This window comes from Mesoplodon bidens (assembly GCF_964165515.1).
Source record: "Mesoplodon bidens genome assembly, chromosome: 6".
NCBI lineage: Eukaryota > Metazoa > Chordata > Mammalia > Artiodactyla > Ziphiidae > Mesoplodon > Mesoplodon bidens.
The window spans coordinates 117310607-117335794 of record NC_138162.1 but is presented as its reverse complement, the minus strand read 5'-3'; the positions used below and the strand labels follow the sequence as shown (position 1 = coordinate 117335794).

At 45.3% G+C, this 25188-nt stretch overlaps 1 protein-coding gene across 3 annotated transcripts; it reads right to left on the bottom strand.

Annotated features, from left to right (window-relative positions):
- Positions 1–253: 253 nt before the first annotated feature.
- CBR4 (carbonyl reductase 4) lies at positions 254–24816 on the bottom strand. Of its 3 annotated transcripts, XM_081237235.1 has the most exons (6): positions 23664–23687; positions 21377–23042; positions 19707–19827; positions 18819–18955; positions 15726–15860; positions 929–4439 (listed from the first exon to the last, which is right to left on the bottom strand). In XM_081237235.1, exons 2-6 carry the CDS (start codon positions 21516–21518, stop codon positions 4261–4263), a joined length of 714 nt encoding a protein of 237 aa, XP_081093361.1. In that variant the 5' UTR covers positions 21519–23042; positions 23664–23687; the 3' UTR covers positions 929–4260. The 3 variants fall into 3 exon arrangements, with proteins under 3 accessions (XP_081093363.1, XP_081093361.1, XP_081093362.1); XM_081237237.1 differs by lacking the exon at positions 929–4439 and adding an exon at positions 254–467 and having other exon boundaries at positions 21377–24816; XM_081237236.1 differs by lacking the exon at positions 929–4439 and adding an exon at positions 4446–7890 and having other exon boundaries at positions 21377–24816.
- Positions 24817–25188: the final 372 nt, after the last annotated feature.

Sequence of the window (25188 nt, the reverse complement as noted above, 5' to 3'; positions counted from 1 at the left end):
CCTGGGCGCGCTCTTCACTCCTTAATTGCCGGTTCACGCGGAGACGAATCACCGTGCGCCCTTTGCCCCCACGCCCCCCAGCCCCGGGAGGTCCTCACGCATGCGTACTTGACGTCTCCTCTTAGGTATCGGCAAGACGCCTCAACTCAGCCTGGTTAAAATCGAACTCGGCATCTTTCCTCCCCCCCAGAGTAGCACTGCTCCCTCTGAACGAAGGCTTCACTTTTAGTTCAACTATCCCGCCCCAGAGAAGCCCCTCCTGACCTTCCAGGGCAGCTCAAACCCCCAGCAAGAGCAAGAGGGTTCAATGGCAACCAGGGCTCCCCGCTCTCCCCGTGCTCACCTCAGCTGTAATCCGACGTCTGGTGATGGTTTAAGGTCCGCTTGCCCACGGCCCACACCAATTAGCCTGTGGGCTCCCGGGAATCAGGGTTCGTTTCCACTATACCTCCCACGACTAGCAGTGTCTGGTGTGCAGTAGGAATGAATGAATAAATACTTATTTAATGAAGTAATGAACACTGTGCACCACTGAAAACTTTTCCTAAAAGCACCTCCACATTTTCCTCACCCCGCCCTACCCATAGCAAAATTCTCAGGGACAGGGCTCCTGACTTGTGTTTAAATTTGGGGGGAAAATATTCTCCAGGTGATACCGATAGCACCATTTGGATTATTAGTCCAAGGGCTCCAAATTAAACTGGTGGTAATTCCTCCAAGTCAGTCATGTTGCCTAAGAGAAAACGGTTGATTGGTTTAGCATTTCAAATTCAGTTATAAATTGAAAGTAAGCATCAAAGTCAGAGATAAATGGCCAAAAAAGGAGTCACAGAACATTCCAGGATGTGTACTGAGGGAACAGATGTATTGATATTTCAATGACCCACCCCTCCCTCCACTATAACACAATGTAATTAATGACTGTTGATCTTGAATCAAAACATATAAAAGGATTTATCAGTGTAGTTCTGGGATGTACCAAATGTTCTCAGAGCTGAGCGGGTAAGGTGGAGGAATCAGAAGATGTACAAGACACTTAGTAGGTATTCAACCAATATTTACGGAGTTATTTAACTAAAATGAAAAGAATGAAAACACCGTATGGTTTCTACCCTCAGAAGCTTGCAATGTAATTGAAAGATAAAATTAATATAAAAGAAACTTAAAAATTATTAAATACTTTGTAGTATGTTTGTCAAGTTAAGTCAGTGGTAGGCCCTTTCAACTTACACATACTTCCATCTAAAAAGCTTGGGAAAATGTTTCAGCAATGTAAGGCATAACTCTTCAATGTCCAGAGTAATCTTCTCCCTTTATTCCAGATAACAGAAGCATACACATTAAATCATCTTCTTCACATAAATTATTGCCCCGAAATTTACAACATAACTCTCTCTTAGAAAGCAGTTTAAATCCCTCTTATAAACTGAACATGGGGGCTTCCCTGGTGGTGCAGTGGTTGGGAATCCGCCTGCCAATGCAGGGGACACGGGTTCGAGCCCTGGTCTAGGTAGATCCCACATGCCACGGAGGAACTAAGCCCGTGCGCCACAACTACTGAGCCTGTGCTGTAGAGCCCGCGAGCCACAACTACTGAGCCCTCATGCCACAACTACTGAAGCCCAGGCACCTAGAGCCCGTGCTCTGCAACGAGAAGCCACTGCAATGAGAAGCCCGTGCACCACAACGAGTAGCCCCTGCTCGCCGCAACTAGAGAAAGCCCGTGAATAACAACAAAGACCCAACGCAGCCAAAAATAAATGAAATAAATTTATTAAAAAAAACTGAATATGAAAAAAATATGAAAAGCACAAATTTAAAAACGTCCCATGCAAACATGTTAACACTGGCTTTAGCCATAAACCATTTCCTAACAAGTACCCAACACAGACTGGATTGCAGGCTCCTAAGAGCCATATAAGAGCTGCAGCTGAGTTATCTTGTTAAGAATTCACTGAAGTTCTTGAATCTCTGAATATGAGCAACAGCTGGCAACCCATTTCAGCACCAGGAAGAGAGCACGAAACACGTCCCGCCCAGGCGGTGGGAGCCGATGGAGACGTCACCTGCGGGGTGGGGGCAGCTGGCTGCACCTGTCTAAGGCCTCGCTCCACCTTCCAGAAGTTCGATGTGGGCGGGAGCAGGTGGACGCTTCAAAAGGGGTCATGACTTGACGTGTGAATATACACACTTGAAGGTTAAAGCCATCCGTAAGCCACACCTCAGCGCCATTCGTTCCAGCGACACCTGCTTCCTTGCCGACCACCAGCCGAGGCGGCCCCACGGGGTCTGGAGCACTGGAGTCTGAGGAGGGCTCTGGCCCGCGGCCGCCCGGCAAGGCCTGCAGGCAGGCGGCACTGGAGAAGCGCGTGCTCCGTGCGCAGGACGCCGGACACCGCCCCGACCGCTGCTTCCCTGCGCGCGCCGGGCACTGTGCACGCCTGAGCGCGGTCTGTGCACCGCCGTGTCTGCGGTGAGCAGACCGTCCGGTTACAATAGTAACTTACACTTAGCTGGCTTGCTCACGTCCTAAACAGACTTCTCGAAGTAAAGAAGGCTATTTTGAAGATCAGTGCAAAAGAATTTTTAAGGAATCAGGAATCTTGATTTGGAACACAGACTTGACTTTGTTATTTTACTTTTATTACTCTGCATTTATTTAATATATCCTATTAATACGTTTGCACCGACTTTCAATATAAATTAAATGTTTACATAAAATCATTTCGGCTCCAATAAAACTGTAAAAAGATTGCTGTTTAAGGTGCAATATTTAAAACATTTTAAAAGGACAAATTATAGAAATCAACATGAATCCAGTGACATTTAAAATGCTCACGGTATTCCCCACAAAACAGTTCAATGCAAAGTAGGCGTCGTCATCTGATGTTTTCACTCAGTTTGTGTCTTAATCTCTAATCTCAGGCAAACATCTTCTTTTAAGACTAATGCTTAACCTGTTCCTTGTAAAGACATTTAACTCACTGTTACTGCATATTTACTTATTTATGATTGTTCATAATTATCAGTTTTCTAAAATGTCAGGCAAGAATATTATTATTGCTGTTTTTAAGTAGCCTGCTAAACTGTTTTTGTGGATTTAAAAAAACAAAACAAACAAAAACAAAAAACGAAACACTTCCACTTCCTAAGCTGATGAGATCTACGCAGCTCACAACTGTACCAGGTGTTAAAACAGTAAGGGTTAACCCTCACCATCTTTGAGAACTTCCACAGGATGGGTCAACTGTCCACACCTGCACTTGCATTTTATTGAGCCCAGTGGCTCAAGGAGGAGCAATGCCACTCAGAGAAACCAAACTCCACATTCATTTCAACCTGTAAATCAAATGACTGTCTAAGGGGCAAAAGGGATACAATGTTTAACTCTAGCAGGGCTGCTGAGGTATTGACACCTACCCATGCCCTGTAAATACTCTTACTTTGGCAATGGCCTCCAAGGTTAACTTCTGGAGTATTCAGCCTGATACAACAAAACAACTAATGACAATTAGACCATATAATTTTTCCCACTTTTGCCACAAAATGTATAAATTAAGATAACATCTGTTTATATCACTTGCAAAATGCCTATACAGTCAGCTCTCCACATCCATGACTTCCACATCCATATTCAACCAACCACGGATAGAAAATATTTTTTAAAAAATTCCACAAATTCCAAAAATACACTGCATTTCCACTGTACTTCAATTATTTACACAACCTTGTCACTGTGTTAGGTATTATGCATTATCTAAAGATCATTTAAAGTATACGTAGGTTAGTGGGAAGCAGCCGCATAGCACAGGGAGATCAGCTCGGTGCTTTGTGACCGCCTGGAGGGGTGGGATAGGGAGGGTGGGAGGGAGGGAGACGCAAGAGGGAAGGGATGTGGGAACAGATGTATATGTATGACTGATTCACTTTGTTATAAAGCAGAAACTAAAAAAAAAAAAAAAGTATACATAGGTTATATGCAAATACTATGGAGGCTGCGGTATGTAAGGGACTGGAGCATCTGAAGACTCGGGGGCTCCTAGGGCAGATCCCTGTGGGTACCGAGGGTGACTACACACTAACACTGCTGCAGCCTGGAAGGTACGTGTCATTTAGAAAGCACAGCTGGTCACATACTGTCCTCTACAGACATATTCATATAAAGATGGAAATCAACATTTGTAGCATCAGTAGGTTTGATTAGCGAATGCAGGTATAACACTGTGTGCCCTTGACTCTAATAATAGCCATATCAGTTGGCTACATGGTGAGCTGCAAGCCTCCGTCCACCACCAGGACGTGCCCTGTAATGTATGGAGACTCCAAAAGAAACACAACTGCATGGGCCACATCAAGGGGGTCTCCAAACCTCCCAAGAGGGATGTTTTTCTTTAAATGTTCTTCTTTCAAGTCTTTCGTCATATCTGTATGAACAAATCCTGAAAGAGAAATGTTTGCTCATTTAGTTGAAAAGGGCAGACACTAAGACACTTGCTCAATTTCAAAAAAAATAAATAAATTCGCTGATGAAAATTTGAGATGATTAGTAAACCTTGTTTAGGAAATACAGAGTTTTGCTAGCAATCAGTACCCAAGTACTCATTTTTTATTCAATTTAACCCAATGAACATTTACTGAATGCTAAAATATTTGACCCAACTCGTAGCACAATATGATTGGATAGATATAAACATAAATAAAAATTCCATTCCTTAAGGAACCTGTAACCTAGGGAGGAAACACTCACTTGCACTCCTAATTATAACAAAAGGAACTTGGGTGAATATCCTGATAGAGGTGAACACAAAGAACCACACAAGTGATTAATTTTCACTTGATTAGGGGTGGAGTGGGGTAGTAGAGGGAAGGAAAGCATCACAAACGTGGTCACATGACCTGATTTGGCAGTTCTGACAAAAATCAGTTTCCTGTGCTATATCTAAGATAGCTGATGATTAGAAAGACCAGTATTTCCAATGTTCCTGTAAGAAAAATATCTAATGGAATTATCCAATCCTGATGCAAGCATACACAGAAAATTTTAAACTTTTAAAGTTAACACCGCAGTGCTGTGTGCAGTAAGGCTCGCAGAGAACACGTTCTCAAGCAGCAAGAGCTGTAGTTAAAGCGCCATAACACGTGGAGCACCAGCTCTAAATGGTACATAGCACAGAAGAACTGCGTATCTGTTACGGAAATCTTGTGAGATTAGTCTGATACATATGAATATATATTACCAATAACTTCTATAATCAGTATTCTGTACACTACTCATCATTTAGACTTAAAAAAAGAAGGCAAAGTACAGCTGTGATGAAACCGCGTCACGGGTGCGCTGTGAGCGAAGCTCCACCTACAGGAAGATCCCAGTACTGCACGGGCTGCGGCTACCCAACAAGCAGGGTCGCAGGGCCCCCGGATCCGAAGCCTCTGGAAACACTTCAGGGTCAAAGGTGCCTCAGAAAGTGAATCAGGAAGAGAACGCACTTCACATGCTTACAACGTCGACTGAATAAATCACGAATCTAACATTTACATATCCAGGTCATCTTCTCAAAGAGTTCATGATACAATTATTTACTCTAAGGTTGTTTTGAATTCTAGCAAAATTGGCATAAAATATTTCCCCACTAACTCCCAACTCTCGGCAGAAAATCAATGATGCATTTTAATCTTAAAAAACAAAACAGACCTCAATAAACTACAGTAAAAACGCGCTGCAAGAAAGACCTCGTGACTACCGGTTAGCTCAACTTCTAGGTGGCTCTGCTGACGTCTTCTCAGAGGTGGCATTTCGTGGCAAGCAGGGCACTGGGTGAGGACACCCCCCACTAGCTCCCGTCCCCAGCTCTGCTGTACTCTGCAAGCTGACAGCTGGGCAGCACGCACCATCTAAACTGCAGGCTGCTCCTGTCTCGTCAAACAGGGGCAGTAGACTGAGAATGGCAGACTTCAGCTCTACATAGCTACGACTCCAGGACGAAGGTACGCCTCATCACGGGTCGTCGTATTTCCCCTCAAAGGCCCTCAGTTCTTACACTGCAGCCGCGTGGCTGGAAGAGCTCCTGTTCAGCAAGCACAGGTGGATGCTCATCCGGGTTGTTACTCAGGCTGTGCTGAAGGGAATTGAGGTGCCCAGCTTCTGGGGAATGTAAGGCCACACGGTCTGTGAGAGGCCACCGGAAGTGTTTTTACCGTGGGAAAAAGGCAGATCTGGAACAGGGCGCGAGGTGCGGGAAGGCAGACCACAGACAGGAAGGGAGATTCAGGCAGTGAAATGGGGAGAGGGCAGACAGGCCTCTGCCACGGAGATGCGGCCGTGGGACAGACCTGGTCCTCCAGAGACAGCCACGGGAGCCAGCCACCGCGGCAGACAGACTGACACACGCGTGCTTCTGACAGGAGACAGGCCTCGTCCAGACACCACGGCCTGGACTCACGTCCGTGAGGGGTCAGATCTGTCGAGGAGAGAGTGGAGCCCGCGGGTCCAGCACAGCGTCAGGCTGCTCGGGCCCCCGCCCCGCAGGCCGGCTCTCCCTCCACTGCTCCCACCGAGTGGAGGATCAGGGCGTCATTTCACAGGGGGCGTTCCACGGCCTCTCCCACTGGGAACGGACAGCTGGATAGACAGGCCTCACAGGACAGCTGCCGGCCAGCGCTGGACCCTGCGCTGAAAGACTAAAAGTGCAGTTGGGGGCGGAGGCCAGGCTGAGAGGGAGGGAAGCCGTCCCCAACGCTGGCTTCTCCTGGACCATGATGTCGGATACAGAGAGCAGGAACCTGTCCCAAACGCTAGCACCGTCCTCTCACTGTCAGCAGCTTTTTTTTTTTTTCTTCTTAAATTAATAGACTTTATTTTTTAGAGCAGCTTTAGGTTTACAAAAAAACTGATCAGAAAGTGGAGGGAGTCCCCACATACCTCATAAAACACTGCCTTCCCCCTGCACCCCCCAATTATTAACACCCTGCCTTAGCGCACTGCATCTGGTGAACCAGCACTCATAACGCTATTAAGTGAAGTCATGGTTTACCCTCAGGGGCCGCCCTTTGGGTTGGACGGGTCTATGTTCTGACAAATGCATCTCATCATGTATCCACCACTACAGTCTCACGCAGAGCAGTTTTACTAAAACTAAAACTCTATCTGCAGCTTCTTCAAATTTATATATATCGTCCCCTAATTTATCAGAAATCAAAAAAACCCATGAAGCTAGTCTCTAGCGATCAAGTAGTCCAGGCTCTCCCAGATTCCACTATCATTTATGCTACAGCTCATGAATTACATGGTCCTGAATACCTCCACAACCAGGGCACTGCATATAGTCTCCTAGACTCTCTATCAGATCTCGTAGGAACTGGGCAGAGATATTTGTAGTTTGTAAACACTGCACACACCCGTTTTTGTGCTTGTGTTGTTTCCCAATGTATGATCTCTCCTCGGCCCCTGAGGATGCTCTCCCATAGCATTCTCCCACTTTATTTATAAAGCTCTGGAAATTTCACTTTACTACTCATTTTACTACATATATATTTACAACACCTTTCAAGCTGGGTTATAAAAATTACAGACTCCCAGTTGGTGCCACTGTCCACAGACGACGTCACTGTGGATCACCTATGGGAGTTAGAGGCTTCGGCGGGCTGCAAAGCTGTCACGCCTCAAGCCAGCGAGAGAACTGAGCAACAGGCGCTCGGCTACCTGAGAACGAGGACACCGCTGCTGCGGCTCCACACCCGTGACGACACGCTCAGTGCACTTCTGAAAGACGGGAGCCCTTGAGGAACAGGATACGCTTTCTCAGAAAAGCAGGTGTGTGGTTCTTGTCCAGTGACCGCTTATATTGGGTCAGCTCCCAAGGAAATGTACTTCCTTGACCCATTTCTGGCTACCTATAGAGTATAAATAAACAGCATCTCACTTCCATATGACCTGGTCACTATTTTAGTCTTGAATATTTTGATATACAGCAGAGAGCTTATATTTAAATAAGACGCCAGGACTTTAGCCAGTTTTAGACACCAGTACTACCAACTGTGGGATGTGCACTGCCTAATACGGCTCTCTGCTTAGATGTCCATTCTCTGATATAAGTTCCTAGGACCTAGAAGGAATTAAAATAATCCAAGACACTTTTTTAGGGAGATAAAACAAGGCTGTTGCCAAAATCTAGACCAAGATTTTAACCAGAACAAATTTGTATGTTCTAATATTACGCTTGTAAAAGTGTACAGGGAAGCAATGTAAAAAATCAACACCACACTGAACAGCACACAACAGCACCTAAAGCAATATCTGTTTTAAGTAGCTGCAAGCTTCTGCAAGCATCTGCCAGCAAGACTTTGTCCCAGGAGTAAACATAAAAGCTCTGCAACTAAAAAAAAGGGAGGAGAGGGAGCAAAACACTTAGGGTGCCCTGCAGAAACACATGACTGTTGTACCATCTGTCCAGATGTTAAGGGCACATACCCTTTGAGCCCTGGCAGGTTCAGTCCCAAGATGACACTCATATATATACTCACACATGTGCAAAATAAATCACTTAAAGTACCGTCACTGCATTACTAGTCAGACCAGCAAAAGATCAGAAACAACCGAAGTGCCCAATGAGAGGCACAGGTTAAATGAATTACAGTGCACCCATAAAACAGACATTATTATCTTTTAACTCAGCCATTAAAAATAGCGAAGCAGTCACAAAAGACACTTCGTATGACAGGGACAGAAAGTAGATGAGTGGTTGCTAAAGGCTGGGGAGATTGGAGAGAAATGGGGAGAGAATGCTCACGGCTACAGGGTTTCTTTTGGGATGATGAAAACATGACGTTCTCAAATGTATCACGGTGATGATGGAAGAATTCTGTGACTACACTAAACCCACTGAATTGGACACTTTAAATGGGTGAATGATGAGATATGTGAGTTATATTTCCATAGAGCTGTTATTTTAAAAAGTGAAGCAGTCCTCTATATGGAAGATTGTTCTATGAGTAAAGCAAGGTACAGAACATTGTGAATAGTACGATCAATTTGTGTTTTCTTAAAAATATGTATTGTGAGGAAAAATGTTGCCTGCCATATCAGTAAACAAAGTGGTGGTCCAGTGGTTAGGACTCTGTGCTTCCACTGCAGGGGGCACGGGTTCAATCCCTGGTCTGGGGACTGAGATCCCACAAGCCTCGGCGCCAAAAAAAAAGTAAACAAAGGCTGTTGCAGCCATCAAGCCACTACAGCTGCCCCCAACGGTGAGCCCTGAGGGGACTCAGGATGGGACAGATAGGAAAGCACAGGACGCTGGCCCCAGAGAGCTGAAGTGCAGATCAGAGGAACGATTCCGGTGAGCCCAGGCTTTGCATCTTCCCACACACAGAAAAGCGCTCAACTCCTTAACTGGAGGTGTCTGGTGTTCTTTAATGAACAGTCATCTTTTGATGTTCCGACTACCTGGTGTTTGTTGCAAAAACTCCTCTACATCCTGGCTCCCCCCTTACCTCTTGGGAGCAGCCCCTCGGAGCTGTCTGAGAGGCTGCCTCCCAGGCTTAAGTCCTCAGAAAGTCTGCCAAATAAAACCTAATTCTCAACTTTTAGGTTGTGCTTTTTTTTTCAGTCGACAGTATATATATATATATGCTCTACTGACTTATATATGAAATACAGAGAGAACTAGCTGACTGTGGTTGGTTGCCTCTGAGGAAGGAACTGAATGGCTAGACAAGACTCACTTTTCACTCTATGCCTTTTTGTACTTTTAAATTTTGTACATGCTTGTGTTATCTACTGAAAACACATTTTTAAAAGCAATGTATCGGGCTTCCCTGGTGGCGCAGTGGTTGAGAGTCTGCCTGCCGATGCAGGGGACACGTGTTCGTGCCCCGGTCCGGGAAGATCCCACATGCCGCGGAGCAGCTAGGCCCTTGAGCCATGGCCGCTGGGCCTGCGCGTCTGGAGCCTGTGCTCCGCCACGGGAGAGGCCACAGCAGTGAGAGGCCCGCGTACCGCAAAAAAAAAAAAAAAAAGTACTGTATCCAATATAGTTTCAATTTATCAAATATTCTGTTTCTCGTATTCAATATTTTCCAATCAGTAACATTTATCCATGATGAGAAATTTATAGTTAATGTAATACCAAAGCTTAGCAACTAATTCATCTTTAAAAAGTTAAAAATATTAGGCAGCAAATGATAGCCTAATTTATTATTTTGCTTGTCCCTTGTTTTTCCTATTATGATTTGCTTTCTAACTGTTTTTAACTTAATTGGAAACTCCATTTGCAGGTGACGAGGAAAACTAACATTAAAAATAAACATATCGGGCCTCCCTGGTGGCGCAGTGGTTGAGAGTCCGCCTGCCGATGCAGGGGATACGGGTTCGTGCCCCGGTCTGGGAGGATCCCATATGCCGCGGAGCGGCTGGGCCCGTGAGCCGTGGCCGCTGGGCCTGCGCGTCCGGAGCCTGTGCTCCGCAACGGGAGAGGCCACAACAGTGAGAGGCCCGCATACCACAAAAAAAGAAAAAAAAAAAAAAAAAAAAATAAACATATCAATTCTGATGTTTATCAACTCTGTTAAAGGATCTGAAGAATCTAGTTGAAATTACTATCTAAAATAAAGTTAATAAATAATCCATAGACTCGATTTAATGCTACCATTTCAACTTGTACTTTGCTTCTAATGAATGAAGCATATTCACACCATGCTCACAGCGCAGCCACTATAATACATTACACTACGGCCAAGACAATAAAGGCCACCCTATTCAGCGTCCACATTTCTTAGCAACAGGTTTTTTCTCTCCTTCAGTGTAAACTGCACTAGAAAGTAAGATCTTTAGGGAAGGCTATACACACACACATCCCTAACATTCATAAAATTTCCCTTTATATACAAGCTGCATTTGCACTAGTTAGCCTGTTGCCTTGACAACTAATTAACTCTGACAAAACTAAGCATTCCTCCTCCAGCGTTTCCACAGCATCACAGGGGGACCTGCCTGGCATTCACCACATGGCCCTGTAACTATCTGTCTATACACCTGTCTTTCCCACTGTGCTTCTTTCCTTGTGGCAGAAATAGCTTATTCGTGTTTGTGATTTTGGAGCGTTGCCAGCCCTCACATACAGGAGACACTCAGGAAGTCGGCTGAATGAATGATTAGAATCAGGATTAGGAACACTTGCACTACCCTGAAACCATCCAGCTTTGGGATCATCGTGACCTAGAGTTAACTCTTCATCACCCACACTACTGCACTCCCTAAAAAAAGAGGGAAGCACATACATGCTGCCCCAAACCATAAATCATCTACCCTGTACATGGTTAAACTCGGCTAACACGGAAATCAATCGGGCTGCACAAAGCACACACACACAGAAAGCAGTGCCAAGACCACAATGCAGCTTTGAGATTTTCTTTTTTTTCCCCCCAAAAATGAATGTATCTAAATCGAGTCATTTATCAAATGTTCATGGATATGGAATGCTTGAACTCAGCTGGTCTCTGACTAAACAATGAATTGGGATGAAGAAACGCTGTAGAGCAAGAGGCCTGCCAGGACATTCCAACAATTCCCTGGTCCCTGCTGGTTCGGCACTGGTGCCAAACGCAACACCAGCTCCAGGGCCCACAGAGCAGAGCAGCCAGGGAACTTCAGCCTCCTCCTTACGAGCCCCCAGCAGGCCAGCCCCAGTGCCCACAGCAAGCTGGGACAGAGGTCCCACGGCGACCGGCAGAGACACAGGAGAACACTCACTGTCCTCAACAATCCACTAACCAAACCTTCCATCACACCAGCTAATGAGTGATGATGTAGATTTGAGTTTTAGCACCTTTTTATTAGTCTCTTAACTAATCCAGGAGATTTTTATCAACTAGTCATTTGTCAAAAGGCAAATAATGTAAAGGTAAAAGTTATAAAATTGGAAGATTCCAGATATTTTAGACAGAACATAATAGCAAAAGAACAAAAAGACCTAAATCTTGTAATGATATAAAACAAATCTAAGGGGCCATAATTTTCAAGCCTTATTAGCTGGCAATCAACAGATAACGCTTTTGTAACAGTTCCACCAAAAACCAGCTGTGGGACCTTGGGCAACTCACACTGTCTCTTGGGGCCCAGTCTTCTAAACAGGTAAGATGACTAGAATAAATCATCACTAAGATCCTGTCCACCTAACATTATCCCATAATCAGTGCAAAATTTAAAAATAAAGATCTTATATAAAATATAAGGTACAAGAAATTTTTTTCTAGGCACCAGTTCATTACTTGATTTTTTTCACAATCATTTTAGAACTACTCATTTTAGAACTATTTCTAATCATTTTAGAAGTATTCAGGTTCTAAACTACTCTTATCTATGAGTATCAATTCACAGGCTAATTAACGGCTTCCTTCTCCATAAAGCAAAAACCATAATCAATAGTTATTTTAATAAGTTTTAGATAAACACACAAACGAGTGTCTGACAAATACGTAATCGTGTGTGTGTGTGTGTGTGTGTGCTCTGGCATGCATCTGGGCTGGGCAAAGTGCACACTTTCTCACGCTGCCACGCTCTCGTGTCCCCCGTGCTCTGTGAGCCACCCCAGCTGTCTACACCTCCGGGGAGCAGCTTGGGACTGGCTCCACTGCCACACAGCTCACACGAGAACCAACAGCCCGATATCAACCCACTCAATTCGTGGACTTGTCAACTCTTTCGGAAAAAAAAAAAAAAGACTAAACGTCAGCCTTGGACAGGTCTTTTCTACTTTTTTGTTTATTCTGTTATCTGCAAATTTGTACCAACATATAGATGGTTCTACTCTCCAGAGACGTGATTTCTGAGGTCACCGCTGGGACCGGAGGCTGTGTTTGGATACTGAACTGCACTACTTTCTTAAAACCAGAGTCTACTTGGTTACCCAGGTCTGCTTGTAAACTGTGGAACCCCAGATATTTGAGGCAGCTTCCATAATTTTCATTTTGTGTATCTAACTGGACCAGTACTAACTTTATATGTGCTGAACTGGTTTATACACCTTGGGACGCTACCTGGTACGTTTCTGACTCATCTTAGAAGCACCGTACTTTGTACTCACACTCTCAATGGTTCTGGCCTATTCCGACAGGACAGTGACAGGACAGTCCCGGAGACTCTGCCTTTCACGTTTGGGAGCACCTGATACGTTTTCACATACATACTCTAAAGTGCTTGCACCTGCCCCCACCATCCTGTGGACTCCACGCACCCACAGTGCTGTCTTCTGGCGCCTGCATGCTCGCTGGCTGTTTCAGTTACTCCCGGGAGCCTCAAAACGTGTGGACATCAGAAAGGGAGACGTGTGTCTAAAACTGGAGCTTTGGGGCAATGTAACTTTTTTGAATTGCGCTGCAGCAGATTTTCCTCCTAATCCTGTGCCTGTTCTGGTCCAGGCGGAGGCTGGTTCTGCAGCTCTGCCTTGAAGGAGTGCGTCCACAGTCACTCCACCCCCTCTCCCTTCTGCCCTGAAGGTCACCCGGCACACAGTGGAAATCCAAGTTTAAAATGGGACTTCAGTCGTTTGTAGAATGCTTTGTGTTCATGGGTGCAGATGGCTACCAAACGGAATAAACTTGGTTACAAACTGGGGAAACTAATTTGAAAAGCAACAAACCAGCTCTAAGTTGTACATTCGGATTTGTTTTAAAAGTCTTAGCACAAGTTGGAGAACTTCTTTAGCCTTTAGCAACCTAAACTATAATTCCCATCTTTCTGTTTCAATATTTTCCAATTACCTGTAACAGACCAACCAGGCTAAGTTGGCTTTGCGTCCTATTTAATCCATCCATATTTTCAACTCGTGTGGAGGGCCTCAAGTCAGCACAGTGAAAGGAACAGGTGCGCTTTATAAAACGCCCCCTCGCCTTCTTCAGGAGGCTCTGACTGCCGCGGTCCCGAGCCCACATCACATCTGCTTTGTCTTCCAGGTGACCTGCGCCCTGCTGGCTTGGTCTTCCTACAGGCTTCACAAGAACACCAGTGTTCCTGAGGGATTCTCCACAGGCAGCCAGCTCTACTTCGAGCCCCACCCGCCCTGTGACTTCTACTCCTGAAGATTCCTCAAATTCCCACCTCTCTAACCACGTTCATTGTCGGCCACTCCCAAACAGGTCGGATTTTAGCAGCCTGAGCTCCTCTGGGAATATACCTCCCGCACACGGGCTAGAACCTGTGGGGGCCGACGTGCGTGCCCTCACTTCTGTTACCACGTGCCACCACTGCCCCCCGCCGCACCACCACACAGCAGGCCTCAGAGCGCCTCCTTCGCTCACCAAAGAGGCAACCACAGCTAAAATCACTGTCACAACCTACTACTTCCCAGAGTGACTTTTCAAAAGATGTTTCTTCCTTCTAAGTCTGCGTAAAATATCTTTTCTTCTTCAAAATTTTCTTTGTGTTGAAATTCTAACGTGAATACGGGGTAGCTCTCTGGGGCACAGTGACACCCAGTGAAAGGCGTCTTCTCCATTTTGGAGACAAACATATGTGACCTCTGATCATTCTTTCTCTGTACAAACACTGGCTTTCTGCAGTACAGGCAGACCTCGTTTTATTGCACTTTGCAGACACTGCGTTTTTTACAAGTTGAAGGTTTTGGGCAGCCCTGGATCAAGCAAGTCTATTGGCGCCATTTTTCCAATAGCATTTGCTCACTTCACGTCTCTGTGTCATATTTTGGTAATTCTCACAATATTTCAAACTTTTTCATTATTACTGTATTTGCTGTGGTATCTGTAATCAGTGATCTTTGATGTTAGCACTACAACTTGACTTGAAGGCTCAGGTGATGGTTAGCATTTTTTAGCAATAAAGTATTTTTCAATTAAGGTATGAACACTGTTTTTATAGATATAGTGTTACTGCGCACTTAATAGACTGTAGCATAGTGTAAACACAGCTTATATATGCACTGGGAAACCAAAAGGTTTGTTGACTCGCTTCATTGTGACATGCACTCTACTGCGGTGCCTGGAACAGAACCAGCAGTGTCTCTGAGGTCACCAGTACGTCAGTTGTTGTAGGGGATTACTGCATGAAATGTGCAAATGACATCATCTACACAGCCTTGTTGGATTACCTCCTCTGGTTCACACTGTTATTAAAAGCACATTGTATTATAGAGCTATTCAGATATTTTAGATATAAAGATGTGTTATTTCTTTAATCTAGACGTATGGAATACATTAGGTAATAGATACATTACTTGGAAAGTTCTGCTTTGACAAACTGACAAAGTCTAAATTAACAAATACTGTATCCCAGTGAGCAGCAAATCAATGAAACATCCCAAGAAGAGGAGAAAGACAATTAAAATGGAAACAGTTCTCCAAAGGGACACAACGTGGACCCGTTCACCTGCAGGGTGTATGCTACCAGTACTCTCCACCCCACTTACTTGAAATTCTTACATTCAGCTCTTGAGAGTTCTTAACTTAAATACAACTGACTTTAAATGAGAAGTTTCTCTTGTGGTTTTAGTACAGATGCAGCGTCCTGGCCCCGAGTCCCATCAGACCAAGGTCACGCCCTCCCAGGTGGCACTGCTCCAGGACTGAGTAACAGTGCGGGTCCCCTGCTCCTGTCCCAGCACCTCTGAGAAGTGCCTGATGATGATGACGTACTTACAGACACAAAAACAGTCTACTGTTATTGTAAAAAGCCATAGACGCATATAAATTAAAAGAAAAAAGAAGTTCCCACTCACCTGGCGCAACTACATTCACTCTAATTTTCTTTCTTGCTACTTCTTTAGCAAGAGAGCGTGAGAACGCAACTAGCCCGCCTTTACTGGCGCTGTACACGGACTGGCCAGAACTGCCTTTTACACCTGCAACGCTTCCTGGAAAAAGAAATGAGAGCAAATTCAAACCAATTAATGGGGTTACTATTCTGAATGTTCAGATACTCTATAGTAAACAAGCAAGGTACAAACTATTCTACCCTGTCCTCTGCTAAAATTAGGAATCTTAACCATTGTCATTTGAGTAGTAAGACTTAGGGTCTGAGTCTCCTCAGATACACAGAGAAAACAAGATCCAAAAGAAGCTCACGGGAAGCCCTGAGTGCCGGGCAGGGGTTGAGAACGGATCCATTAAGTGACAGGAACCCATTCTCATCTCTGAGGAGGACAAACGTGATGAAAATTCTACAGTAGTTACAAAGGCTTCCAATACGAAAAGGTTAAAACTAGAAAAAAAGAAGTCAGATAAAGGCTGATTTTATGATTCTACCACACACATAAGGAAGTATTTATTTCCACCTAAAATAAATAGTTTATCTGAGGATAAATCTTACTAAATTTCAACTACTATAAATCTAAATTAGCAAAGTTTCAATTGCACTCTATCTGTAAAATTGCAATTTAGTTACCTTCAGTGATGTATTAACCTGTACTGCCTACTATAAAGATTCTTGGGTGGCTTCATTTATATGAATATGAAAGAATAATTTATAATTCAAGTATCAACTGTATGGAAATAAATTCTTGCAGAAGAGAAATTGGGGAAATAATCTTCTCCACCAGTGACCTGTACTTATGATATAAAAATTAATCAAGAGCCTCAGAAAATTTTTGAGAAAGTAATTTAATTTTAGAAAAAGAGAACATTCCAAATACTTCTCAAATTATAATCAACAAGTCCAATATTAAAATATTTAACCACGTTGGATGTCACATGCCAGTTAATGACAAAGGAAGAGAAATATGAAGCACAGAAAGAGAGAAAAGACACATCAGACACAGGAAACGCAGGTGGAGAGAGAAAGGGGTTTGGGGAGAAAGAAAAACAAGGAGAGACACAAAAAAGAAAGAACAATGCAGGCTTAAGAGGAAAGGCCGAGCATGAGGCTGGAGCAGCTTTATTTCACGCCATATGCTACAGTTCCCCTGTCAGAGTGATAACTTCTGAAATACAATGGACTTTCTCGCAGTTTAAAGTAGTCCCCTCTGTGATAAGAGTCCCCTAGTTTATTTTCAATACTCTATTTTTATTTACTTTCAGCATGAGTCTAAAAATTTGCATGTAAACAAAGGACTGATATGGGCTTTTTATATATATCTAAAAGGGGGATATTTTAGAGTTAAACAAATACACCCCACTTTATCAGGTGAAACATACAGGCCAGTGTACCAGCTTACAAGAACCTAAATCATATCTGGCTGTGTTAGAAGGCAAAGGTCAACTCATTTACTAAGCTTTTATAAGAAAACTGACCTCTCACATTTTTAAGGGTAAATGTCAAAAATGTTCTACTTCTTATTAGCACAGTATTCTTTCCTTTTCTCATTTTCCAAAAAGAAAAACCCTACATTCTGGCTTTAAAAACCCTTATATTCTGGTTTAAACCTTGTATATAAACCCTATATTCTGGCTTGGAAAGACATCTCCTGCATTAGAAAGAACAGGGTCACTGACTTTAACAGGGCAGCATCCCCCTTCTGTGGCCTTCTACAGTATCACCACTTAAAAGGCAGATGGCATGCTGCTATTTTCAAACTGTCAGACTGAAATACAACTTCAAGCCACTTTGCATTTTAAGGTCTATAGGCACATTCTACAGTCTGTCTGCCCCATGGGGCAGGTGAACTGAAGACTAGGAGTTACTTACATCCATCCTAAAAAACTGAAAAGGTTGTTCTCTTAAGAAAACCTCCTCTTAGACCTCTGAACTAGATTTATTAGTGACCCATGCAAGCGCTGTAGAAATCACTTTTTAGCCCCCACTATCAAAAAGTTTTTAATTTCTTGCCCAGTTTGAAAATGCGGTTTCACATAAAAATCAGGATGTTTGGACTTCCCTGGTGGCACAGTGGTTAAGAATCTGCCTGCCAATGCAGGGAACATGGGTTCAAGCCCTGGTCCGGGAAGATCCCACATGCCGCAGAGCAACTAAGCCCATGCGCCACAACTACTGAAGCCCGTGTGCCTAGAGCCTATGAGCCACAACTACTGAGCCCGTGTGCCACAACTACTGAGCCTGCACTCTAGAGCCTGTGAGCCACAACTACTGAGCCCGTGTGCCACAACTACTGAAGCCTGCGCGCCTAGAGCCCGTGAGCCACAACAAGAGAAGCCACCGCAGTGAGAAGCCCGTGCACCACAACCAAGAGTAGCCCCCACTCACCACAACGAAAGCCTGCGCACAGCAACAAAGACCCAACACGGCCATAAATAAATAAATAAATAAATATTTTTAAAAGTTAAAAAAAAAAACAGGATGTCCAACTTCTCTTAAAAAATCCAGGGCTTCCCAGGTGGCGCAGTGGTTGAGAGTCCGCCTGCCGATGCAGGGGACGCGGGTTCGTGCCCCGGTCTGGGAGGATCCCACGTGCCGCGGAGCGGCTGGGCCCGTGGGCCATGGCCGCTGAGCCTGCGCGTCCGGAGCCTGTGCTCCGCAACGGGAGGGGCCGCAACAGTGAGAGGCCCGTGTACCGCAAAAAAAAAAAAAAAAAAAAAAAAAATCCAAATAGCTGGCCAAACTGCACCATGTTTGTGCACAGCAACCACCTGCTGAATCTGAGCCATTCCCCACTGGGCACCTTTTGTCATGTATCACCTGGCTCGTACTGTCACTTTCCCAATACCTGGTGGTGTCACTCATATAACACCTGCTTGACCACTAGAAGGATGTAAATGGGTGATTCCTGTTTTACAGATTAATCAGTTAAACTAATCCTTTTTCTGCAGATAATAAAGATACATTCCGTCCAAGTTTCACAAGTAAATATGTTCCAAGTTAGTTGATAACTTTCTTATGGTACATGAGATAATAATAAATCCACAGAGATCAGACTCACCCACATTCACAATGGACCCTGTCTGCTGTTTGATCATGGTCTTCATGGCAGCTCTACAGGTCAGCATGGAGCCCAAGAGGTTAGTATGAAGCTGAGACAGCATGTCTTCGACATTTGTCCTTACTAAGAGATTATCCCTACCAAAACCACAAAAACCATGTAATTTAAAATTGGGATAAAACAAAGCAAATTAAAAAGTCAAGAAATATGTAACATTTTCCCTGAATGCAGAATACAAGAAGTGCTTTATATTTGAGCTAGAACACCTAGAGAGCACATTTTAAACTTGGTTTGAGGCACTGAAATAACAACTGATAAGTCAGAAAGGATCCCTTGGAGGACAGGCCCTGGCCCCACTCAGGTAGAGGGGCACATACCCCTAAATGCTCAAAGTAGGGCCACGTGGCCAAAATAGCTTGATTAAGTAACTGCCACACTACGCCTTGCTTAGAAAGTAAATTTTTATATTATTCTAAATATTCTGTCCTAAATTCATTTTTAAAAAAAAAAAGAAAGAAAAAAAAAAAAGAATACCCACTCTGATCCCATTAATATTAACTGAGAAAACATATATGGTGGCAGAGGTCAGGACCATGGTTACCTATAAGGAAGTACTAATTGGGAAGAAACTGAGAGAGCCTGCTGGGGTTCTGGAAAAGTTCTGCAGCTCAGTATGGGTGGTGATTACAATGTTAAAACTGAACTGCACCCTTACTATAATCTCAATATAAAAGAATGAAAAGAGTGCGTGGACTGACAGATCAAGTGTCAAAATACAGTTTTTCTTCCAATGAGAAGTAAAACAAGTTAATTAATGTTAACTCATATTATTCAAAGACATAGAAGGAAGAAAAGACATATAGAAATGTACTTAACTTTGTGACCAACCTGTTAATTCCAGCTGCATTTACTAAGAAATTAACTCGACCTAAGTTCTTCTCTATCTCTTCAAATGTATTTTGAACATCATGTTCTTTGGCAACATCACAGCTCAATGCCAGATGATCTCCTATACAACAAAATTAGATCAGAATTGCTAATAAAGTATAACTTGAACTTAAAAATGATTCAATACACATTTGTCAAGCATCTACTACGAGCTAGATCTGTTCTATCCAGAACATGAGATAAAACATGATTATGTCCCCGATTCCTGATTTCGTGGAGTTCAGTCTAATAAACTGGATGGGGGCAGGTGGGTAACAAGAAATAAAGTACTTTGTATGATTCATCTAACAATATTTATAGCTTTGACACTGACCCCATGCTATGCAATTCAGCAGTTTTCTGTTTTATATTCCTTTTTTTGAAACTTAACGTCTAATTCAGTTAGGTTTTTGATGAATTGGTTTCCTGGCCCTGAAATAAACTCTAAGATTTTTTTGTTTAAGTATGTCACATATATTATAATGACTATTGTTCAAGCCTGACCATTAGGAGAGATAAGACACAGCTAAAACTTTTTTACTAAAAACAACTCTTACCTGTTTTTTAAACATATCTTTTTTTTGAAGTGTTTAAATACCAAAAAAATTACCCTTCAAAGAAAGCATTTTTTATTTAATAATACACCTTTTTAACACTCTTAACTGTAAATTTTTTAAAAAAACTAAACAATTGTTTATCTTCTGGCTAACCTTGCCTAATACATTAACATTAAAGTTATCTCCTTAAACATTCGAAGACAGTAGGTCATCCGGGAAGTGATACTTTCTGGGTGAAAACCAGTCACTCATGGACCACGTAATTCAAGGAAATGCAAGCCCCCAGAGCATCTGCCTCTCTCTCGGCTCTTACCTGAAGACACGCTGGACCCACAACCCCTGAAACCCAACAGCAGGTTTCATACTGTCCAGCCAACACTGATGGCGTGGGGTAGCCCAGAAGGACCCCCACGTTCTCGCCCCTTTGAATCTGAGCAAGAAGCATGGCTGAGATGCTCCCTGGTCCATAACGTACCCGCGGCCCACGTAATCACTTCGGTGAAGCCGTCGGTGACGTTCCTGTAAAGGTGCCCCGCCCCGGCCCTGACGGTGAAGCCGGTGCCCCTGCTCCCCGCCCGCCTACTACCTCAACAACAGCTGCGAGCTCGGACCCTCACAGCACCCTGTCTTCCTACCCTCCAGAAACTGAAATTCGCAGAGAAACTGACGATCCATTCGTAATAAACGGGGGGAAATGGAGTTTAAGTGCAATAACAAGGAATCTGGCGGAACAAATCTCATTCTCCCTTGGTGATGGTCACCAAAGCACCGTAGTGACGTCAGTGCCTTGGACACAGGAAAGCAAACAGGGTACAGCCAGGACTGGAAGGGCCGCAAACGTCCTGGGCCGGCACTGCCTGCGCATGCGCACACGTACCGACGCGCAAGAACACGCAGGCGCGCCGGGAAGCCTCGCCAGACCGCGCCGCACCTGCGGCACGCACCCGTCCCGCGCCCCACACGGTGAGCCCGACCGGCCCGGGGAGAAGGGCATCCACGACGGCTTCTCGGACCCGCACCGGCCGCGGCCCACACTCGCCGCGGGGAGGCGGGGCGCCCCCGGTCGGTACCCACCGCCCAGGTCCCCGGCCACGGCTCTGGCCCCCTGCAGATTCCGGGCGACGATGGCCAGTCGGTAGCCTCTCTGGGCCATCAAGCGGGCCACCGCCCTGCCGATACCCCGGGAGCCTCCGAACACGGCGCACACCCTGTCCATCTGGGACGGGGAACTGCAGACCCGGAGGAGGAGGGTACAAGGGCCGGCCCGTCCCACCGGCCTCGCGCCTTCACACCACAGCGGCTCCCACAAACCGAAGCGCCGCCCCAGGCCTCCCGCCGCCGGACTGGAGCCCGGGAGGGCGGAGGCGCCCAGAGCGCCGCGTCAGCACGTCACGTCGGCGCGCCGACGTCAGTGCGCAGAGGCTACGGGCGCCACGCCCTCCGCGGACGCGAGCGTGGGCGGGAGAGACCGGGGCGAGAGAGACGGGGCGCGAGAGCCAGCTGGAAGGGGCCGCGCGGCATGCTGGGACTTGTAGTCTCGGTGCCGGCGGAAGGGCACGGTAGCGGTGCCGTGGGTGGGATGGAGGCTGCCCTGCAGTCGGTGGGCCCTGGGCTCCGGCTTTGCCAACACCCTGGACGCTGGATGTTCCGTCGTAAGATCAGAACCGTGCCGGGTTGGGACACGGGGATCACAGCGTTAGGACCTGGGATGGACTCTCCAGGTTGTGTTTGGCTGAGACCTGAGGTCCTCCCGTGAAGGAGTGGACACCGGAGTCAGCGTCAGAGCAGACCTTGGTCTTCCTGTTGTCCAGCTTGGCTCACGTGCCCCACGCAGGGTGAGGCCTAACAAACCAAACCGTGGGCGCGTCTGGAGCAGAGAAATGTTTCGTATAGGGCTGTAAGAGGGAAGAACAAGCCTGACTCCATAGTGGGTCTGTTTCTTCCACTGTAACCTTTGTATTCTGTTGCTTTTACTTTAAGAATGTTGCCTGCAGCCTGAAATATACTGGAGAGCCAGTGCTCAAGGCTCTGACCTTTAAGGGGACAGCACTTTTCCATTCATACAGAGATAAAAAGTTGCAGAACAAAGAATAACGTTGGTGTAGTTGGAGGTTTACAGGAGTATCGTGACCTGACGTTTGTGGAGAAGCTGCAAGAACAAGGGATTCCTACACAAAATGTGCAACAACCAGCCACACCCCCTCCCTCACCTGGCCTTTAAAAATGCTTTGGCGGTTTTGGGGGCACAAGGCACCCATCTCCTTGCATGGCCCTGCAATAAACCTTTCTCTGCTCCAGAGTCTGACGTGTCGGTATTGTTGGCCTCACTGTGTGTCTGGCACATGAACTTGGTTCAGTAACAGCTTCAGGGAAGGAGTTTTTATGGGCACCATTTGCTAGGAGGTCTGCGGAGTGTGTACCCCTCTTCTGATTGGTTGGTGGTGAGGTAACAGGGTGGTGTTCCAGCAATCTCAACCATCAGCCTCTGGTTCCGAACAGTCTGGGTCCCCGTGCTTGTGCTCGACCTGAAGTCACCATCCTCCACCGGGTGGGACCTTAGTTCCTGCAGAGAAGAGCTCAGAGACACGTATGAGGCTGTTATGCAGGTCCCCTGAGGAGAAACCAGGACTCTGCCACATCTTGCGCTGTTGTTTCTTCCTGCACCCCTCCGCTAATAAGTAACTGTTTGAACCTGCCCTTCGGAACTCAGGAAAGGTCTAGGAAGGGGAAAGCCTTTTTCCTACGAACGAGAAATAGGTGACATGGAAAAGCTTTTATACCCGGGAGGGTCCCACACGGTCCTGCTCAGTTTCAATCCCCCCCGCCTTCTTTGATTCTCCTGCATCTTCAGGGGAACAAGTGTTAGACAAGAAAAGGAATAACATTTTGGACAGAGGGGTTAATCATAAACGCAGTTTTAGGGGGACTCGGTTTCACCCGCCTGAAGGAGTGGGACACGAGGGTCAGACTCAGCCCAGACCCCGCCCTCCCTCCCCCGCCCCACCCGGACACACTGTTCTCAAAGGGAGCTGTTGCTGAGGCAGGTGCCCAGTCAAGAACATACAGGAGGAGCTCAAGAAAGGCTAACTGAGGGCTTCCCTGGTGGCGCAGTGGTTGAGAGTCCGCCTGCCGATGCAGGGGACACGGGTTCGTGCCCCGGTCCGGGAAGATCCCACGTGCCGCGGAGCGGCTGGGCCCGTGAGCCATGGCCGCTGAGCCTGCGCGTCCGGAGCCTGTGCTCCGCCACGGGAGAGGCCACAGTGGTGAGAGGCCCGCGTACCGCAAAAAAACAAAAAAAAAGGCTAACTGAACGGTCTTGCCTCAGCATCCTCGGCTGCTGCAAACAAACAAAAACACTTACTGCAATTCTGAAGAGGATGTGCTCAGTGCTCTCCGGGTTAATCAGCTGAAAGTTGAGCATTTGTTACAATTTTACTTGATACAATCTTTATATTAAATGTTTCAGAAAAGTAAACCGTGGTCCCTACTACTAAAAAGGAGACCATCTGGGGGCAAGAGGACAACTACACATGGAACGCGAAGGAGCAGCACACAGTCATGAAGCGCAAGGTTATCTTAACAGGAGAGCTCAGAGGAGAGGGAGGTCAGTGAAGGACGCAGCGATGCGCGGAGAGGCTGGATCTGAGCGCTGGATGCAGACGGCACGGCGGCAGGGGAGGAGCCACAACAAAACAGAAACCCTAAGCGAACGGAGCCTCATGTTTGTCCTACCTAGCTCCTGGGGGGATGTGAAGTGGCTTGCAAAATATACAGTAAAACCTCATATCCATTAGGATGGCTACTATTAAAAACATGACTAATAATACCAAGCACGGGCGAGGAGGTAGAGACACTGAAACTCTTGTGCACTGTCAATGGGAACGTAAGCTGGTACAGCTGCTCTGGAAAACAGTATGGTGGTTCCTCAGAAAAAGTAAAGACAGTCTTACCATACAATCCAGCAATCCCACTTCTGGGTAGTTCCACTTCTCAAAAGAATTGAAAGCAGGGTCTTGAAGCAATGTTTGTAAACCCATGTGCATAACAGCATTATTCATAATAGCTAAAACGCAGAAGCAACCTAAGTGACCACTGATGGATGGTGGACAAGCAAAATGGAGTACACGCATGCACACTGGAACGTTAGTCACCCTTAGAAAGGAATTCTGCAATATGCTACAACATGGATGAACCTGGAGGACGTTACACTAAATGAAATAAGGCAGTCACAAAACAACAAATGCTGTGTGATTCCACCTATGCGAGGTACTCAGGGCAGTCAGAATGATACAGACAGAAAGTAGGATGGAAATTGCCAGAGGCTGGGGAGAAGGAGGAAAGGAGAGTTGGTGTTTAACAGGTGTAATGTTTTTGCAAGATGAAAAGAGTTCAGGAGAGGCATGACGGTGATGGAGGTTACCATATGGGTGTTACTTAATACTATTGAGCTGTACACTTAAAAATGTTAAGAAAGTAAATTCTATGTGTATTTTACCACAGTTTTTAAAATTGGGGAAGAAAACAACCACAGCCATACAAATATTAACATTGACAACAAGAACACTGAATGCAGTTTAAAGTTTCTTAATGGGGTTGTCTTTTGTCCCTAACGTATATAACAATCCTGTCAAAATACTGTGATTTAAGAGCACTTTAAATATTTCTTCTCTGAGGAGTTATAGCACAAACTTGATACTGGGTTGTTTTCAATTTTTAGAAATTATTTTATGATTTTTTATTTAATTTTGTCTTTTAATTATATAAAACATTTGCATGGTTCTTAAGTGTAAACCACAAAGCAGGTACATTCAGAGAAGCACAGCTTTCATCTTTGACTCTCTTTCCTGTTCTCTTCCTACCCCTATAAAAGGTTAAATTTTTATTTA